Source organism: Lathyrus oleraceus, chromosome 7 (genome assembly GCF_024323335.1).
Source record: "Lathyrus oleraceus cultivar Zhongwan6 chromosome 7, CAAS_Psat_ZW6_1.0, whole genome shotgun sequence".
Lineage (NCBI taxonomy): Eukaryota > Viridiplantae > Streptophyta > Magnoliopsida > Fabales > Fabaceae > Lathyrus > Lathyrus oleraceus.
Genome location: NC_066585.1, coordinates 548790891 through 548807591, shown reverse-complemented (window position 1 = coordinate 548807591; position 16701 = coordinate 548790891). Strand labels below are relative to the sequence as shown.

The following is a 16701-nucleotide window of genomic DNA, read 5'->3' as shown; positions in this document are numbered from 1 at the left end:
AATAATTAAATTAATTAATCCATTATTATACTACCTCACAACTGCTTAATTACTTAACACTCCAAATAATTAAATTAAAATATAATAATAATTAAATACTTAAAAAAATGGGCTGTTACAAAATGTGGAAAGACCGTGCCCATTATGTTCTACAATTTCCGGTGGCGCCCAACGAAATGAAGTCGACAAGATAATATGTGGATTGGTATAGAGCAAATACAAATCCAGAAATGATTGTGTCTGACCCGTTCTATTTGGATGATCCCCGGATGCAACAACCATATTTCCAACAACAACAACCACCACAATATTCCCAACAACAACAACCACCACAGTATTACCAACAACCACCACCACCATATTACCAACAACAACCACCACCACCTTATTACCAACAACAACCACCACCACCGTATTACCAACAACAACCACCACAACACATGTCCACTCCCCAACCAAATCAACACTACATACCACAAACTCAATCCCAATACCATGAAGATTACAAACACCAACCTCAACATTCCCACCACCATCAACAGTCCCAACACCTACCACAATATCAATCCCCCCACATCCACCAATCCCAACACTTCCATCACGACGATGCCCCGAGCTCTTCCAGTCCTCCACCTAGCCCCGACACGGGTATACAAGAGGATTACCAACAAGACTACTACACACCACAACAAACATTGTTCTTTAGCCAACCCGATTCAACCATCAACTACCAAAGACCACATTTCGAGGGCGCACCTAACAGGAGTCAGTTTGTCCCACCGAGACAAAGCTTTGAGGGCGTAGAAGGCACCCGCCTTTCCTACAGCAATGAAGGGACTTCGACCCAACCACAACGGCAAACGGCAAGGGGACGCGTTAGGACTAGGGGTGGTAATAGGGAAGCACCACCACCACGTGAGCCGTCTAGGCGAGTAGTTAGACCTCCCCCGTGCGGATCGTACCAGGGACCGCATCATATGTGATAAATTCCAAATTAATAATGCATTTTAATCATATATTTATAATATTTGTCTTGTGTATTATTTTAATAAAAATATATTGTGTTTATTATCTTTATATCTTTATCTTTAAAGATATTGTGTATCATATCTTTATATAAATATATTAAGTTACATGTATATAAATATTTATTTACACGTATATAAATTAATTTTTTTTCCAAAAATTTATAAATAATATTAATTACTTATAAATTAAATCTATATATATATATATATATATATATATATATATATATATATATATATATATATATATATATATATATATATATATATATATATATATATATATATATATATATATCTTGTAAATAATATTATTTATATATATGTATTAATATAAATTAATATAATTTATAATAAATATAAATTAATAAATTTAAAATAACTTAAAAAAGATTTAAAAAAAAATTAAAATTAAAATTAAAATAAAAAAATATTTAAAGGGTAGGCGCCACTCCTAGTGGCGACTTGCCTACCCTTAAGGGTAGGCGCCAACTAGGGTGGCGCCTAAGGCTAATTTAGGGCCAAAAATGGCCATTTTTGTAATTTTTTTGAAATATAGGGTATTTTTGATTTTTTTTTAAATTGGATATTTAAAAAAAAAATCCCCATACTGAACGTAGGAATTAATTGCATAATTTGTTTTGAACGAGGAAACACTTCATTTGTACGGCAAGAGGCGTAAAATACAAATCATCTCGGAAGAAATATTCCTGATAGGTAATGCATCACAAACGCCCCACCTCTGAAGAGTGCAACCCTAATGCCAAATATAAACTTTTCATGCAGAGATGTAGAGGGTGTAGTCCCTCATGAAGATGATCCAATGATGATCAACATTCAGATTCATGATTGGAACGTAAAAAAAGTATTTATCGATCATGACAACTCACCACACACCCTTTATTATAATGCTTATGAAGATTTGAAGATTTGAAGATTTACCCCGAGCTCCTTTATCATTTCAAGGGGCTGTTGGTTAGGTTTTCAAGAGAACAAGTGCAAGTTCATGGTTACATCACCATACTGAACGTGGATCTATTCGTATGGGCACCAATTGATATGCCTAGAGTAGACCATGGAGTTATTTGAAACTAGTTATCCATACAATCCGGTTTCAAACCATTCGTTCAGAGAAAGTGTAAGGAGAGAAAAGAGAAAAGATACGTTGTATCAGAGGAACTAAGAAAGTTGTTATAGGTCAAGTTCATTTAAGATATCAAATGCCTGACTTGGTTAGCCAACATCTTAATGGTAAGGAAGAAATTGGGCAAGTGGAGGATGTGTGTGGTTTTCAACGATCTCAACAAAGCATGTCCCAAATAGCCATACCCATTGCTAAATATCGATGGGTTGATCGACAATGCCCCATGATTTAGAGTTTTAAGCTTCATGGGCGCCTACTCAGGTTATAATCAAATAAGGATGAAGTCTAATTGATGGATATAAGACTCCAAACACAAGAGATGGGTGAATTGTGTGGGATTGAAAATCCATTTACAAAGCAAAATCTTTTACAAAAAATAAGTTTGAAAAACTTTTGTAAAACAAATAGAGTAAAAGTAGTAGAAATAATAAAATGAAAAAGTTAAGAGTTAATGGATTTGAGAAATGCACCAGAGATTTATAAAGGTTTGTTCATAATTAAGTGACATCTCCCTCTCCTCAAGAATTCCTTCTTGAGAGTTTCTAATATGATAGGAGATTTTAACAGGTTTTTCCCTTAAACCTCATTTTACAAGATTTAAATTTTTTTCAACGGTTAACTTCCTACCCAAGACGAAGATTTAAGTATGAAGACCTCCGCAACAAACTGAGAGATTTTTAAAATCAAGCTAAGATCACTCACTAACTAAAAGCTTTTAATAGATGGTTAAGCTCATGAAATGACTGAGAGCTTTTAACAAACGACTAAGCTCACAAACCGACTAAGAGTTTTAATAACAAATACCTCCTCAACCAAATAGAGGTTTTACTTGGTTTACCTCAACAACTAAAGAAGAGATTTTTACCTTATTTATATCACAACCAAAACAAATTTTCTCTCAATGAGATATTACAAATATGCCCATGCACCAGACGAAACTACCTCACAAATGTAGATATTTCACTTTCAAAAGAACTAAGGAAAATGTGAGAAATAAAATTTGAAAGAGATGAGAGTGATAGAAAGGTATCTCAAATACATTTTTTGGTGTGTAAGAAATGAGAAATGATTCCTCTATTTATAGGACAAACAGTGACTAAAATATGGAAACAATCCACAAGCTTTTCAATGCTCAAAATCGATTACCCTAAGTGCATAAATCGATTATGTCACCCCAAAATGGATATTCTGATTTCTAGTCATTTCCAATCATTAAGATATTGATCCAATCGATTATAAGATTTACAAAGTAAAATAATCGACTATTCTTTAGGCATGATCGGTTACACCTTATATAATATGCTTATAATGATCTGGCAATTTCACATTCAATTTTCCTTAAACTTCCATCCAATCCAACAACTTTTTCTTCAAAAAAGAAGATTCAAGAGATTAGAGATTCTAAGTATGTTCCTATAAAACTTATCAACAACTTCAAAGCAATGCTTAAGAATCATTGAATCTTCATCCCGAATAATAAGTTTTGACTTAATAATCAATTCAACTAAAGAATCATTTGGCTTGATATTACATGTAGACTTCTCAATGGTACTTATTGATTTGACGAACCTGGAATCATTGTACCAACAATATCATCCGTAGGTGCTAAACTTGTCATATTTTAGAAAAAAGAAGAATCATTTATACTTTCTAAAAGTGATGGATATGTGGTATCGAAAATTAAAGCAATAGAGTCACCTGAATTCTTGATCAACATATTATCTACTATGTAGTTGTTAAAAATGAATAAATAAGTTTGATTAGTTAGTTGAAGAAAATTTTGATTAAAAATAATAAATAAATAAATATTAACAAATAAATCAACTAAATTAATTTTAATTTTGACTCTAAAAATTGATTTTTTTTAAATAACCAACATTTTCAATTAAAATACCAAAATAACAAAAATTTCAAAAAATATACCAAAATAACCACCTTTTTTAACTGATGCGCCACTTGAATTGGCGCATCCAATTAAGATCCAAAGGAGGCGTCATTGGAGTTGGCGCATGCTCCCAATGACATTGCACTTAGGCGTCATGTTTCTTGGTGCATGCATGTATGATTTATTGTGTGCGTCCATGCATCTGGCGCATGCATGTGTGTATTTGCCGTGTGTGTGTGTGGCGCCTAGGGTATTGGCGTATGCATTTCATGGTTCATCTATAAATAACATGCGTATCTCTCATATTTTTGCAGACAACTTCTTACCCTCCAACCCCATTTTCTTTCATTCTACTTACGTCTCCTTCAATTTTTTGTTCTTTAACCATGTTTGAATTCATTCACAAGAGAAATGTCGATTTAATCTTTTCAGCAGTGCAACCTCCGATAAAGATTCGACTTTGGAATATAGAATACTTTGAACGTATTAATCGGACGTTGAACCGTTGGTTAGATGGAGAAATTGCAAATGATGAAAGGATTAGAAGAATTCAATGACTTGAGTCCACGTTCAACCAAAATGGCGAAGTGCGTGTATGAGTGGATATTAAGACTGACATAGACGTTCACAAGATCATGTATAATATGTTCAAAATTGTTTTGATGGTTGTAATCACTTAGTTATAGTAATGGTATTATATTTGTTGTAGTATGTTATGTTGTTGTTTATGTGTTGAATGTGTTGTATTTGTTTGTGATGGTATTTCCTCACAATGTTATCATATGAAATAAATATTGCTTTTAATATAAAGAAAAAGAGGTACATGTAAAATTATCTTGTTGTGCTTGTTCCAATACTGGGACAGTTAGTACGATTGTGCTTGTTCCCACCCAAATCCAACGACCAACCTCACCATCACCCTACCATATACACCCAACAACTAAACACCCAACCTCACAACCCATTCATGCCACGCACCCAAACTCAAAACCAAGAATCAAACCCTAATCGTCAACAACCATATGCAGCCACCACAACATTCTATAGCTCAGATGATTCATAGGATTCATGCCATTGTAGCCCCACCAATGACCACCCAAACATCTCATCGCCATAACACCTAACCATTGTTTGACTATAATACACCCCAGGAACCATTCATTCGTTTCCAAACCGATTCAATGTCCCAATTCGGGCAACCATATCGTCCACAATTCACCCAACCACAACGATCCAACTACGACAATATGGGCACCGAATTCAATTACGGAAACGCCGTTGGCGACAATCCCCCAACTATTGGGGACAAATGATGACACATCTATCAAACACCGCTAGACCATCCACCGGACCTTCACACCAGCCACCATTGGATCTTGTCAGCACTCAAAGACCCCACAGGAAAATCGTAGGAGACCTCGAAGATAGACTAACGCACCTGGATGTGGAATATGAGACATTTTAATCTGGCGAGTCATTGAATTTCTTGTCAATTCTATGTAATTTTTTATTATAATATAAATATATTTTTTATTTTCAGTATTTTTTTAATTAATTATAAATTTAACAATTAAATTTTTTTAAAAAAAATAAAAATGCATGCGTCACATGCATTGGCGCATACACTATGTAGTGTATGCATGCGCCAATGCATGTGACACCAAGGCATGCATGCGCCAATGTATGTGACGCCTACATGCATTGGTTTTGCATGCATGCGCCTGTACTATGGACGCCTCCTTTGGATCTTAATTGGATGCGCCAATTCAACTGACACGTCAGTTAAAAAAAGTGGTTATTTTGATATATTTTTTGAAATTTTAATTATTTTAATATTTTAGTTGAAAATATTGATTATTTTAAAAAAAATCTTAAAAATTTCTCGGTAACCTAAAAACTTTTATATATAACATAAAATATATAAATGTACGTAACTTTAAAAGTGTAACACTAATTACACATTTGTACACTAAAACTTTAGACACTTCCATTTCTTTTGAGAAATGAAAAAGATCCTTATTCAATTAAAATATCTATAGACATATTTTTAGTTAAATGATTAATATGAACTCAATGGTAAAGATAAGAGAATTTGGCCTATAGTGTATAAACATATTTACACATATAAACATGTAAGTCATATTTATTAAACTTCTAATTATTTTCTTAGATTTACACGCCATAACTCATGGCACATGAAAGCTATGGAGAACATTTATTTTAACCAATCCTAATTCTATTAAGTGGTAGCATGCATCAAGGGAGGGTTGGGGGAAAGTAGAAATGAATTCTCCTCAATTTTCATGCTAATCTTTGAGTCCATAGTTCTGTTGTTTAGAAAATTTGAATACCACACAGAAGAAAGTTTAGGTTGCCTCCTCAAAGTTGGATCTTTCAAATCTATGTAATATAAGCCAAAACTTTTTTCATATCCATATAGCAACTCAAATACATCCAAAAAGGCCCATACAAAGTAGCCTCTTATATTCAATCCATTCCTGTCAATGTGACCACACAAAAAAATGTTTTCACTAGTATTTGGTGAATATTAAGAATATTGTTAATGAATACTTGAAGAGGAAAATAGAGGTACCTTAACATATCAAGCAAGCTCCCTATGTATACATGCATAGACTTCACCCTTGACCAATCATCTAAAGATGAATTCCTACTTGTTTGTTGACCTGAGAAATTCAAAGATTCATTATAGTCCATGAAGATTTTGATGTTATTGATAAATGTTCAAGTACAAATAGAGACATACCACTTTCATGAATGTAAATTGGAAAATTTCCATAATCATTCTTCAATGAATGAAGTTCATCTTCCAAAATTCCGGGTATAACTGGAATCTAAGCAAACCAATCAGAAGTGAGTGGAATAGGTTATATAGCTTCAACGATAAAAAATAAACGGAGTTTCAAAGTTTATACTCAACTTTTACCTCGTATGAAGACGTATCATTTGAAAAGTATACTACAAACATGGCGAAAAACATTAATAGATGAAAATTCCTCAAAAATAGACTAAAGAGGCATAGAGTAATGAGGCATTTATGTGAATGTTATTTGTTTAACCTCAATATATAACTATGTAATTGAAATTGGTATACATAAATAATCATACTTCTAATATCTACAGCGGTATCTGATGTGTAATCTCTCTCCTTTTTCTGCAGGCTTTTCGCGTTGTTATTAACAATATATGCATAGTAGAAATTTATTCCAAGAAAATCAATTGAGCCCTTAACCAAATTTGATTCCTTGGTGGTGAAGTAAGGAAGCCTTGAACCAACATTCTTTTTCATGACGTCGGGATATTCTCCAAAAATGAAGGGATTTAGAAACCTGTTACAATAAAGAAAAGAATTAAGTCTATTAGTGAATTATTTTAAAGACCAACTTGCATGCTCTAAAATGGTCAAATAAAATTCTAACAACATATTTTAGAGATAAATATCACAATCAAAATGTTACTTACCACCCAATATAGAAGTCTCGTGCTCTTTGAGTGGCAATTATGTCTTCACTAGTATTTGTTAGTGGAACAAAACCAATAACAATGAGATTAAAACCGATAAATCCCCTTTGCTTGGCCTGCAAGTTATAATAGGTAGCATTTTTAAAGAAAAGATACTTTGATTATCATAGTTAAAATGGTGTCATGATTATTCAATGTTGTCAAATAGGGGCAAAGTAAAGTGGCTTACCTTGTACTTTGTCCTATAAAGTTTTGCAGCTGAGGCATGTGCTAACAACATATGATGAGTTACCAAATATGGTTCAGTTGAAGAATTGCCTTTGGAGCAGTTAGATATAGAGGAAGATGAACACCTTTGAGGCTGTAAAACTCCTGTACCATATCCCACAATTGAACACGCGTTTCCTTCGTTCACTGTAGTCCAATGTTTAACTCTATCTCCAAATGCTCTAAAGCAGACATCAGCGTATGCTGTGAAGTCTTTTCTGCACGAAAACATAAATAAATTTTCAGATATTAATTAGACAAAGATTGTTTTTTCCATTGTGTTAGATATAGTTTATTAGGCAATTTTAGTTCGAGAATCATACATAATTCTTCGGCTAACCCATCCTCCATATTCATCTTCAAGTACTTGTGGTAGATCCCAATGATACAATGTAACATGCGGTTGGATTCCTACAAACGAATGGTAGAAAATAATAACTATACAATTCTGAAGGACTTCTTATTTAGTGTTAATTGAACAAGGTAAATCAAGTTACAAAAGAACCTTTGCTTGCAAGTTCATCGATAAGGTTGTTGTAATAGTCCAATCCCTTAGGATTTATTGGCCCTTTACCATCTAGTATAAGAACGAAATCAAGGTCAGAATTACAATCAGCTGATGCAAGAAGCTACAAATATATAGATGATCTTCAAGAGATTCATTGATCGATATCGCACCAGAATCAAACCAAACCAAGTACAATCAGCTTTTGAAATTACTTTGGAAATTGGTCTTGATTCCGACGCTTCAATAATCACTAATCTTACTCCATGATTGTGTACAGGGATATATCATTTGTGATCTTTTGTGGATGATATACCTGGAATAAGTCTTGACCATGATATGGAAAATCTGTAGGCATCTAAGCCCATTTTTGCCATGAGTTTGACATCATCCTGCATGAAATGAAAGCATACAAATAAATAAGTGCCTTTTGATATACTCCATGGGAGAAATATATAAGATACCTTATATTTGTGATATTGATCACATGCAATGTCACCATTTCCCTTGAATTTCCCTCCTGTAAATTTAATTGAAATTAAGAATTGCACGGTGTAACTATGAATTTATAACATGATTAAGATTAATTGAATTTATAACATGAATATAATTTCTCAACCTTAAACCTTGGATTACATGCAACTCTCATAATAATTGTTTTAATTTTCTCTACTTAATATTCGATAGCTCTAGCTAGATATTCTTATTTATTTTCTGGAAACACTAAAGAATTGAAGATTTATGAAGCGTATAATAAAATATATAAATAAGAAAGAGCACCATTGTCAGCGTTTGCAAAGGTATCCCATATGCTTGGTTTCCTTCCATCTTCATTTGCTGCACCTTCAACCTTTCATATCATCCCAATTTCAACATAAAAAAGTAGCTTTAGAATGAAAAATTAGTATTGAATGAATTAATCAAACACATGGCGTGCAAAACAAGATGAACCTGATAAGCAGAAGTTGAAGCACCAAACAAGAAGTGAGGAGGGAAATCACTTTTGGTCAGAGCATTAGCAACAGAAGCTATTGATACCAATAAAATTGCACCTAACAAATTCACTGCAAAGGAATTAGACATTATCAAAATTATTAACAATTATCTCTTAGTATTGTGTTTTTGAACACACATATATCAAGTATGTGTGTGAACAATGATTATACTAAAACTATGTCGGTAAGGTTCTTCCAAAAAAAGAAAAAAGCGTAAAAATTGCTGTGTGTACAAGAAGCTTCAACCTTTCTTTTTCAGCTGTCTGGTCCTGACTTAGTGCTATCCATAATCATTTCACCAATAAACACATGCAAATGTTGCTTACTCTCTATTTATTGGCAATTTTAATGTTATTGACAAACATTACAAGTATAATTAATATCTTTGTTTTATGTCTATATTTCTAAATTGCTTGGGCACACACAAATAGGAAAAAAATAAAAGAAGAACAATTTAGTCAAATCATCTAACATTTCTTTAATCTTTTTCTTTTTAATTTTTATATATTTATGAGAGCATGTTTAAACTTTATTTATTTGAGGTTGTGCCTAATTAAGTATTTCATCCTTAAAATAACTTTTGATTATAACTTATAAGTAGTTAATTTTAAAAATGAGTTTATATTAAATATACATTTTAGTTATATAGAATCTACAAATATTAATGTTTAGGAATGGAATTGTTGTAAAATATTTATTTTTGATTAATGTTTTGGTGTGGAATCAGAATTGATAGGTGAATGAAGAAGTAAAGTTTGTTGTGGTAGATCAGGTTTCTGATGTGGTGGATAGAGGGCTAATATGCAAGGTTAGTACTCCAACGCTCAAGTCAGTATGAGAGTGAAAAATGATATTAGAATGTGAATGAATTTGAATAGTAAAAAATAGTGTGCACTTAATTTATAAATAGAGAAAGTGGTTGACAACTGAAAGTGTGGTGTGAGACGTAGATCGTAGTCAGCCGTCAGATTGATCTGGACGACTGACAAAGCTCCTTTGGCAAAATATTTTGCTTCTAGAAGGAGATGGCCTATTTTTTCTGCATATTATACCATATTTGCTTTATCATTGGACCTTTTGTCTGTGAGTCTTGCGGACGGTCCTGAACAGTTTCCCCTAAAGCCCTTATTTCAGCTTTGTAGAGCGAAGATTTGCAATATGTGTTCCTACTCGGCCACTAGATCCGGGGATGAAAAAGTCTTTGATGGGACACCACTATTATCGAGAATAGGTGTTTTTAATGTTGTCCTTGCAATATGTAACATTTTGCTAGAAATGATTAACATGTATCCATATGCTAGTTGGTGATGATGTTTCCTCTTTCCTAGAGCACTTGAGTGCATGGAACAACTTTCAATGAAATCCTAACCTTCGATTCTTAGTGGGTGAATTGTTCATAAGAGACCTTCAAAGCGTTATCAGGACTCTTTCTTCCATTAATGACATGCGAAAGAATTTATTTTTTCCCAATTTTGCCCCACACTCAATAAGCCAATGCATCATCAATATATTTCATCATCTACCCATCATAGCATACATTTCATCTTGCATAAGACATAAAATGTCAACCAGGATAAATTTTTGAATCTACAGACAAATCGCTCAAACTGATTCTCAAATGTATGAGAAATAAGCGGGCGAAAATTTTCTAAATCGGGTTTGCAGACGTCTGTTTTATTAATCTACGATTCGCGTAGTTTAACTTGGCGTGTTCGTTTTATTTTTTCCGACATTTTTTGGGGTCACATTTTGATCAATTTGAGCATTTTAACCAGTCATTTTTTATTTCAAAATTTGATCAAAGTCTATATATTTCTGAGAAGTTTATTTTGCGCTGATCATTTTGGTGCATTAAGTATAATTTTCTGAGTATTTTTGCGTCTGATATTTATTCATTTCGAGTCATTTTATTTTTATTTATTTATTAATAAATTCAAATTAATTAAATAAAAAAATTTACTTTTAATTTTAGTTCGATTAAATTTTATTTATTTAGAATAATTTAATTTTGTTTAATTCAAGATGTTTTAGAAGGAATTTTTACCAATATACCCCTGTTTTTCAATTAATTTCCCAAAATAACCCACATTTCAAAAAAATTCCCAATCTACCCCACATGCATAAGGGAGGCGCCAATTGGATTGGCGCCCCCTCTTAAAAATTACAAGGAGGCGCCAATTGGATTGGCTAGGGCACCTGCCCTAGCCAATCCAATTGGCGCCTGTGTGTTATTTTTAAGAGGGGGCGCCAATCCAATTGGCTCCTCCCTTAAAAAAGCCTCAAATGAAAAAACTTCCAACATGAAAGTTGTAGATCTTTTCAAGACAATGAATTTGGATATAAATTTTGCAACATTTGGATTTTTTTTGAGAAAGTTATGGCCAGTTGAAGTTGGACTTCTGAGTTTTTCAACTGTTATCTGACCCATAATGTTTTGTATTATTGCATGTGTTTCTTTTACGAATATGAATTTTTGTCCAACATAACATTTGAAGTAGACATCTTAAATTTTGCAATGCACTTGGTCCCACCTCAAAATAATTAAAAATGAGTGAGTTAGGTCCCTGCGAACTTGACCCAAAATTAGGGTTTCTGTCAAAACAAGTGTATGTGAACTTTGCCAAAAGGGACCAACTTCAAGCCCTTTAGTATGAATGATAAAAGCCTCAAATGACAAAACCTTCAACATAAAAGTTGTATATCTTTTCAAGATAATGAATTTGGACTAAAGGTTTGCATCATTTGCAGCTTTTATGAGAAAGGTATGGGCACCTGAACTTGGACTCTTTGACATTATAACTGTTATCTGACCTATAATGTTTTGTATTATTGCATGTGTTTCTTTTAGGAATATGAATTTTTGTCCAACATAACATTTGAAGTAGACATCTTGAATTTTGCAATGCACTTGGTCCCACCTCAAAATAATTAAAAATGAGTGAGTTATGTCCCTGCGAACTTGACCCAAAATTAGGGTTTCTGTCAAAACAAGTGTATGTGAACTTTGCCAAAAGGGACCAACTTCAAGCCCTTTAGTATGAATGATAAAAGCCTCAAATGACAAAACTTTCAACATAAAAGTTGTATATCTTTTCAAGATAATGAATTTGGACTAAAGGTTTGCATCATTTGCAGCTTTTATGAGAAAGGTATGGGCACCTGAACTTGGACTCTTTGACATTATAACTGTTATCTGAGTCATAATGTTTTGTATTATTGCATGTGTTTCTTTTAGGAATATGAATTTTTGTCCAACATAACATTTGAAGTAGACATCTTAAATTTTGCAATGCACTTGGTCCCACCTCAAAATAATTAAAAATGAGTGAGTTATGTCCCTGCGAACTTGACCTAAAATTAGGGTTTCTGTCAAAACAAGTGTATGTGAACTTTGCCAAAAGGGACCAACTTCAAGCCCTTCAACATAACAATAACAAGTCCTTGAATTAGGGTTTTTGACTTATAAATTTTTGTTTTATGATATGTGTTTATTTAAGAATTATGAAAGAAACTTAATGTTTGGAGAATACACAAAGATAAATTTGACATAATACGAATTGATATTAATAAAATTTGGATTTTACACAATGAATCCTAATGGTGATGACCGGGATCACCTAACCGACCTCCGGTCCCACATCCCCTAGCTATCCTAACCCTTGGCCCTAACGCACGTTGACGATTCTGAACCGGTGTTTGTTCATCTGATGGTCCAGGAGCGTCATTACCGCCTACAGGAGAAGATCCGTTGAGGTATTGAGCCAACTCAGCATAGTCTTCAGTATTCAATGATGGTGTACCGGCGTAGCTGAGCTCATGACCCATGCCAGAGAAGTTGGGGTGTGGTTGACTCATGGATGGGCGACCAGGACGGTTGAAGGGGGACATGGGTGACAATGATGGGTCTAGGAAAGGTTGGAAAGGTTGTTGGGGTGTTTGGAAGAGATATGGTTGTGGGATGTTTTGGTATTGTGATGTTTGGGGTTCTTGGCTACGGTAGGTGATGGGGCGGTTAGTGTTTTGGGTAAGGCGACTTTGGTAGGGTGATGGTGTGGGTGCGAAGCGATGTTCGGTCGAAGGTTGATGGTCCATTTGTTGGTGGTGGTATGGGGGATGTTCTTGGTTTTGGGGTTGGGTGAATGGCATGTTTTGGTTGTATGTTTGTGTGTTTGTGGAACGGAAAGTTTGTCGGATAGGTGGTTGTGAGTAATTGGGCTGAGAATGTTGTTGGGGGTTAGATGTTGAGGCTTCTTGTGTGTAAGTTGTCTGGCGTGGGTCGTAGAGGTACATATCATCGGCGATGAATTGAAATCCAACTGATCTATACCAAGCCATATAAGTACGACTTGGTTTTACCTCATTTGGCATGACTGCGTCAGTTAAGACATGGTCATGACGGTGCTTCCACTTGCGACACTCTGATCTTGCGAATTGTTGCCAAGGGTTGAAGTTCCATTGGTCGTTCACTTTACGCATATGCCATTCTCCTAGGCTAGCTGGGGGATCTGGGATATTCTGGACCATACCAAACTGCAGCTTCACACGATCGGTGTTGTGCAGCTCCACTGTTGTGAACCGTATTATTGGTGTGCATGTTGTCCATACGGCTGCGTCTTCAGGGTTGATCTGATGCTCATGATCCATATTAAGGTATGGACGCCAAATGAACTGAAATGTTAAAGACAATAGGATTTAAATGAATGTAGAAAAAGTGAATATAATATGAAGAAATAATGTAATTATTTTGCTTACGTCTGCCGGTCGAAGGTGATCCAACAGGTTGCGATATTGAGTAATACAGTGTCTCGGACATCTGCTGTAATTCATACCGCGTGCCGACCATCTACACCAAAAAGTTAAAATAAATTAGTTATGGGTAATAAACTGTAAGGAAGGAAGTAAAGATATAGCAATTTAAACAACTTACTTTTTTGCATATGGAAAAGTGAAGGGGTTGCTATTGACCGGTGCTAGAGACGGTAGTCTTGACCATCCCCATGCTTGTAGCAAAACAGCACATCCAGAAAATGTAGAAGTATCTTTGTGGCAGTTTTTGCACAAAGAACTATAGAGATAGGCTAGACATGCGGATCCCCAACTATAACTACCTATTCTATCTATTTGTCTAAGTAAAGGTAAGTACATAATATGCATGCTAGAACCACTACCTTCGGGAAATAAAAAGGATCCTAGTAACAACATAATGTAACACCTAGTTTTAATGATTCGAGCTTCTTCGGTAGAATGCTCATCTAAATAAAAACTATTATAATATGACTTTAGGCGTGAAAGTAGTATACCTTGTCCCCTAGCATTATCATCTAACAAATCAACGTTTAAAAGCTCCATGCAAATTGAATTTGGAAAGTTGGTCTTACCATTAACAGCTTTGCCTTCAATTCGTAGTCCTAAAAGCATGTAGACGTCTTCTAACGTCACGGTACACTCACCGGTTGGAAACCAAAATGTGTGTGTCTCTGGCCTCCATCTTTCGCATAAGGCGAGAATGAATTTGTTATCTATAGACCAAGACATAATTTTGCTAAGGTGACCAAAACCGGCAAGTTCAACATAAGGTTGAATCAACGGGTCCATGTGGACAAATTCGTGGACTCGAGTGCGAAACCTTGAGACATCCTATAATAGAAATAATGTATGCTTTTTTAAGTCGGTATTTCAAAATAAAATGGGGTAGGTGGAGATGAAACATAAAAAAGAAGTATAAGAAAATACTTACGTATGTCGCGATGTTTGCAACTGTTCCTCTGTGTGCCTCGCCCATTGTGAGTAAAGACATATTGTTGGGGAGTTGGTGTAGATGAAAATGGAAGATTTTGTTGGAGATGAAATTGTAAAAGAAGTAATGGAGATGAAGTAGTGAGAAATGTAGATGAGGTAGTGAGAATGTTGGTGTGGAAGAATTGTTGAAGGAGTGGATCAATTTATAGGCAAATGGATGAGTGCATGAAAAAATGTGTTTGCATGGTGTCTCCACCTCATTTGGCGCCCATGTACATTATTTAGGAGGGGGCGCCATTCAAATTGGCGACACCCTAGGGCACATGCATGCAAGCCTAGTTCTGAATGCTTGGTTTCAAGGACTGACTAAGGGGGGCGCCATTCAAACTGGCGACCATGTGCAAGTCCTAAAGGTAGGCGCCAATCCAATTGGCGCCACCCTTTGCATGCTCAACACGTGGCATTGCTGTCTCCTGCATGCTGAACAATTCACTTATGGATGGCTTGCATGATTGACACATCTTCTCTGACCATCTTAGGTGTCCGACACGTGTCTGTCTTGTCTCCTGTATGCTGATGACTAGCTTCTTGATAGCTTGCCTGGCTGACACATCAACTCACACTGTCTTGCAGGATTGACACCTCATCTCTGACCGTCTTAGGTGTCCGACACGTGTCTGTCTTGTCTCCTGTATGTTGATGACTACCTACTTGATAGCTTGCATGACAGACACATTAACTCTTGACTACCTATCATGCTTGACACATCAACTCACACTGTCTTGCATGACAGACACCTCATCTCTGAACTAGCTAGCATGCTTGACACATCAAGTCACACTGTCTTGCATGACAGACACATCATCTCTGAAATTACTTGCATGCTTGACACGGTATCTCAGACTAGCTTCAATGTGAGACATTAATACCATCTATTTAAGTGTCTTACTATCACATTCATCTGCACTTGCAAAATACTTTTCATCTTCAAAATACTTTTCATCTTCACTCACTTTCATCTGCACTTGCAAAATACTTTTCATCTCCAAAATGTCATCTTCATCATTATACAGTATCAACGTTCACTGCAACGGTGAAAGTTTTGAGTCTGAGCTTCATGGTTTTTGTTTTAGAAACACTGATACCATTAGAGTTTCGATGAAGAGAAATGCAACCTTTTTGCATTTCAAAAAAAGAATACAATCCTTTATACAGGGAGGTATTGTGTCAAGGATGACATATCAGAATCCTATATTTTTTGAGAATGGTCAATGCAAGTTTTTCCCCCTAAAGATACGAGACGATGAAGATGTGCAAAGCATGTTTCTTAGTCATGAACATTCAGGCATGGATTCTATCGAGTTGTACATTACTTTACAACCATGTATACCGTCTCAACAGTCTCAAGTAACATATCAGGATCCAGCTGGTGGAGATGATGCAGATGATGCACAATGCTCAGATGAACTCAACCCAGAAGCAGAAGTAGAGGTCGACGTTGTTGATGAAGAAGAAGAGGAGACTGAGATACAGGTTGATCACATCCTGAATAACGACGATGAAGATGAGGGTCAACCACCACCAATACCTCCTACTCATGTCTATATTCCTCCTCAACATATGACAAATATGGATCTTCACGATGATGAAATGTCCGA

At 35.1% G+C, this 16701-nt stretch overlaps 1 protein-coding gene across 2 annotated transcripts; it reads right to left on the bottom strand.

The window, feature by feature from the left end:
* Positions 1-6134: 6134 nt before the first annotated feature.
* Positions 6135-9615, bottom strand: LOC127107420 (beta-glucosidase 11). Of its 2 annotated transcripts, XM_051044698.1 has the most exons (14): positions 9551-9615; positions 9261-9373; positions 9090-9159; positions 8774-8829; positions 8626-8701; positions 8310-8381; positions 8128-8215; positions 7767-8022; positions 7538-7653; positions 7184-7404; positions 7002-7033; positions 6822-6909; positions 6651-6741; positions 6135-6555 (listed from the first exon to the last, which is right to left on the bottom strand). In XM_051044698.1, the coding sequence occupies exons 5-14, from the start codon at positions 8684-8686 to the stop codon at positions 6297-6299; spliced, it is 1284 nt and encodes a 427-aa protein (XP_050900655.1). In that variant the 5' UTR covers positions 8687-8701; positions 8774-8829; positions 9090-9159; positions 9261-9373; positions 9551-9615; the 3' UTR covers positions 6135-6296. The 2 variants fall into 2 exon arrangements, with proteins under 2 accessions (XP_050900655.1, XP_050900653.1); XM_051044696.1 differs by lacking the exon at positions 9551-9615 and having other exon boundaries at positions 9261-9547.
* Between the last annotated feature and the right edge of the window lie 7086 nt (positions 9616-16701).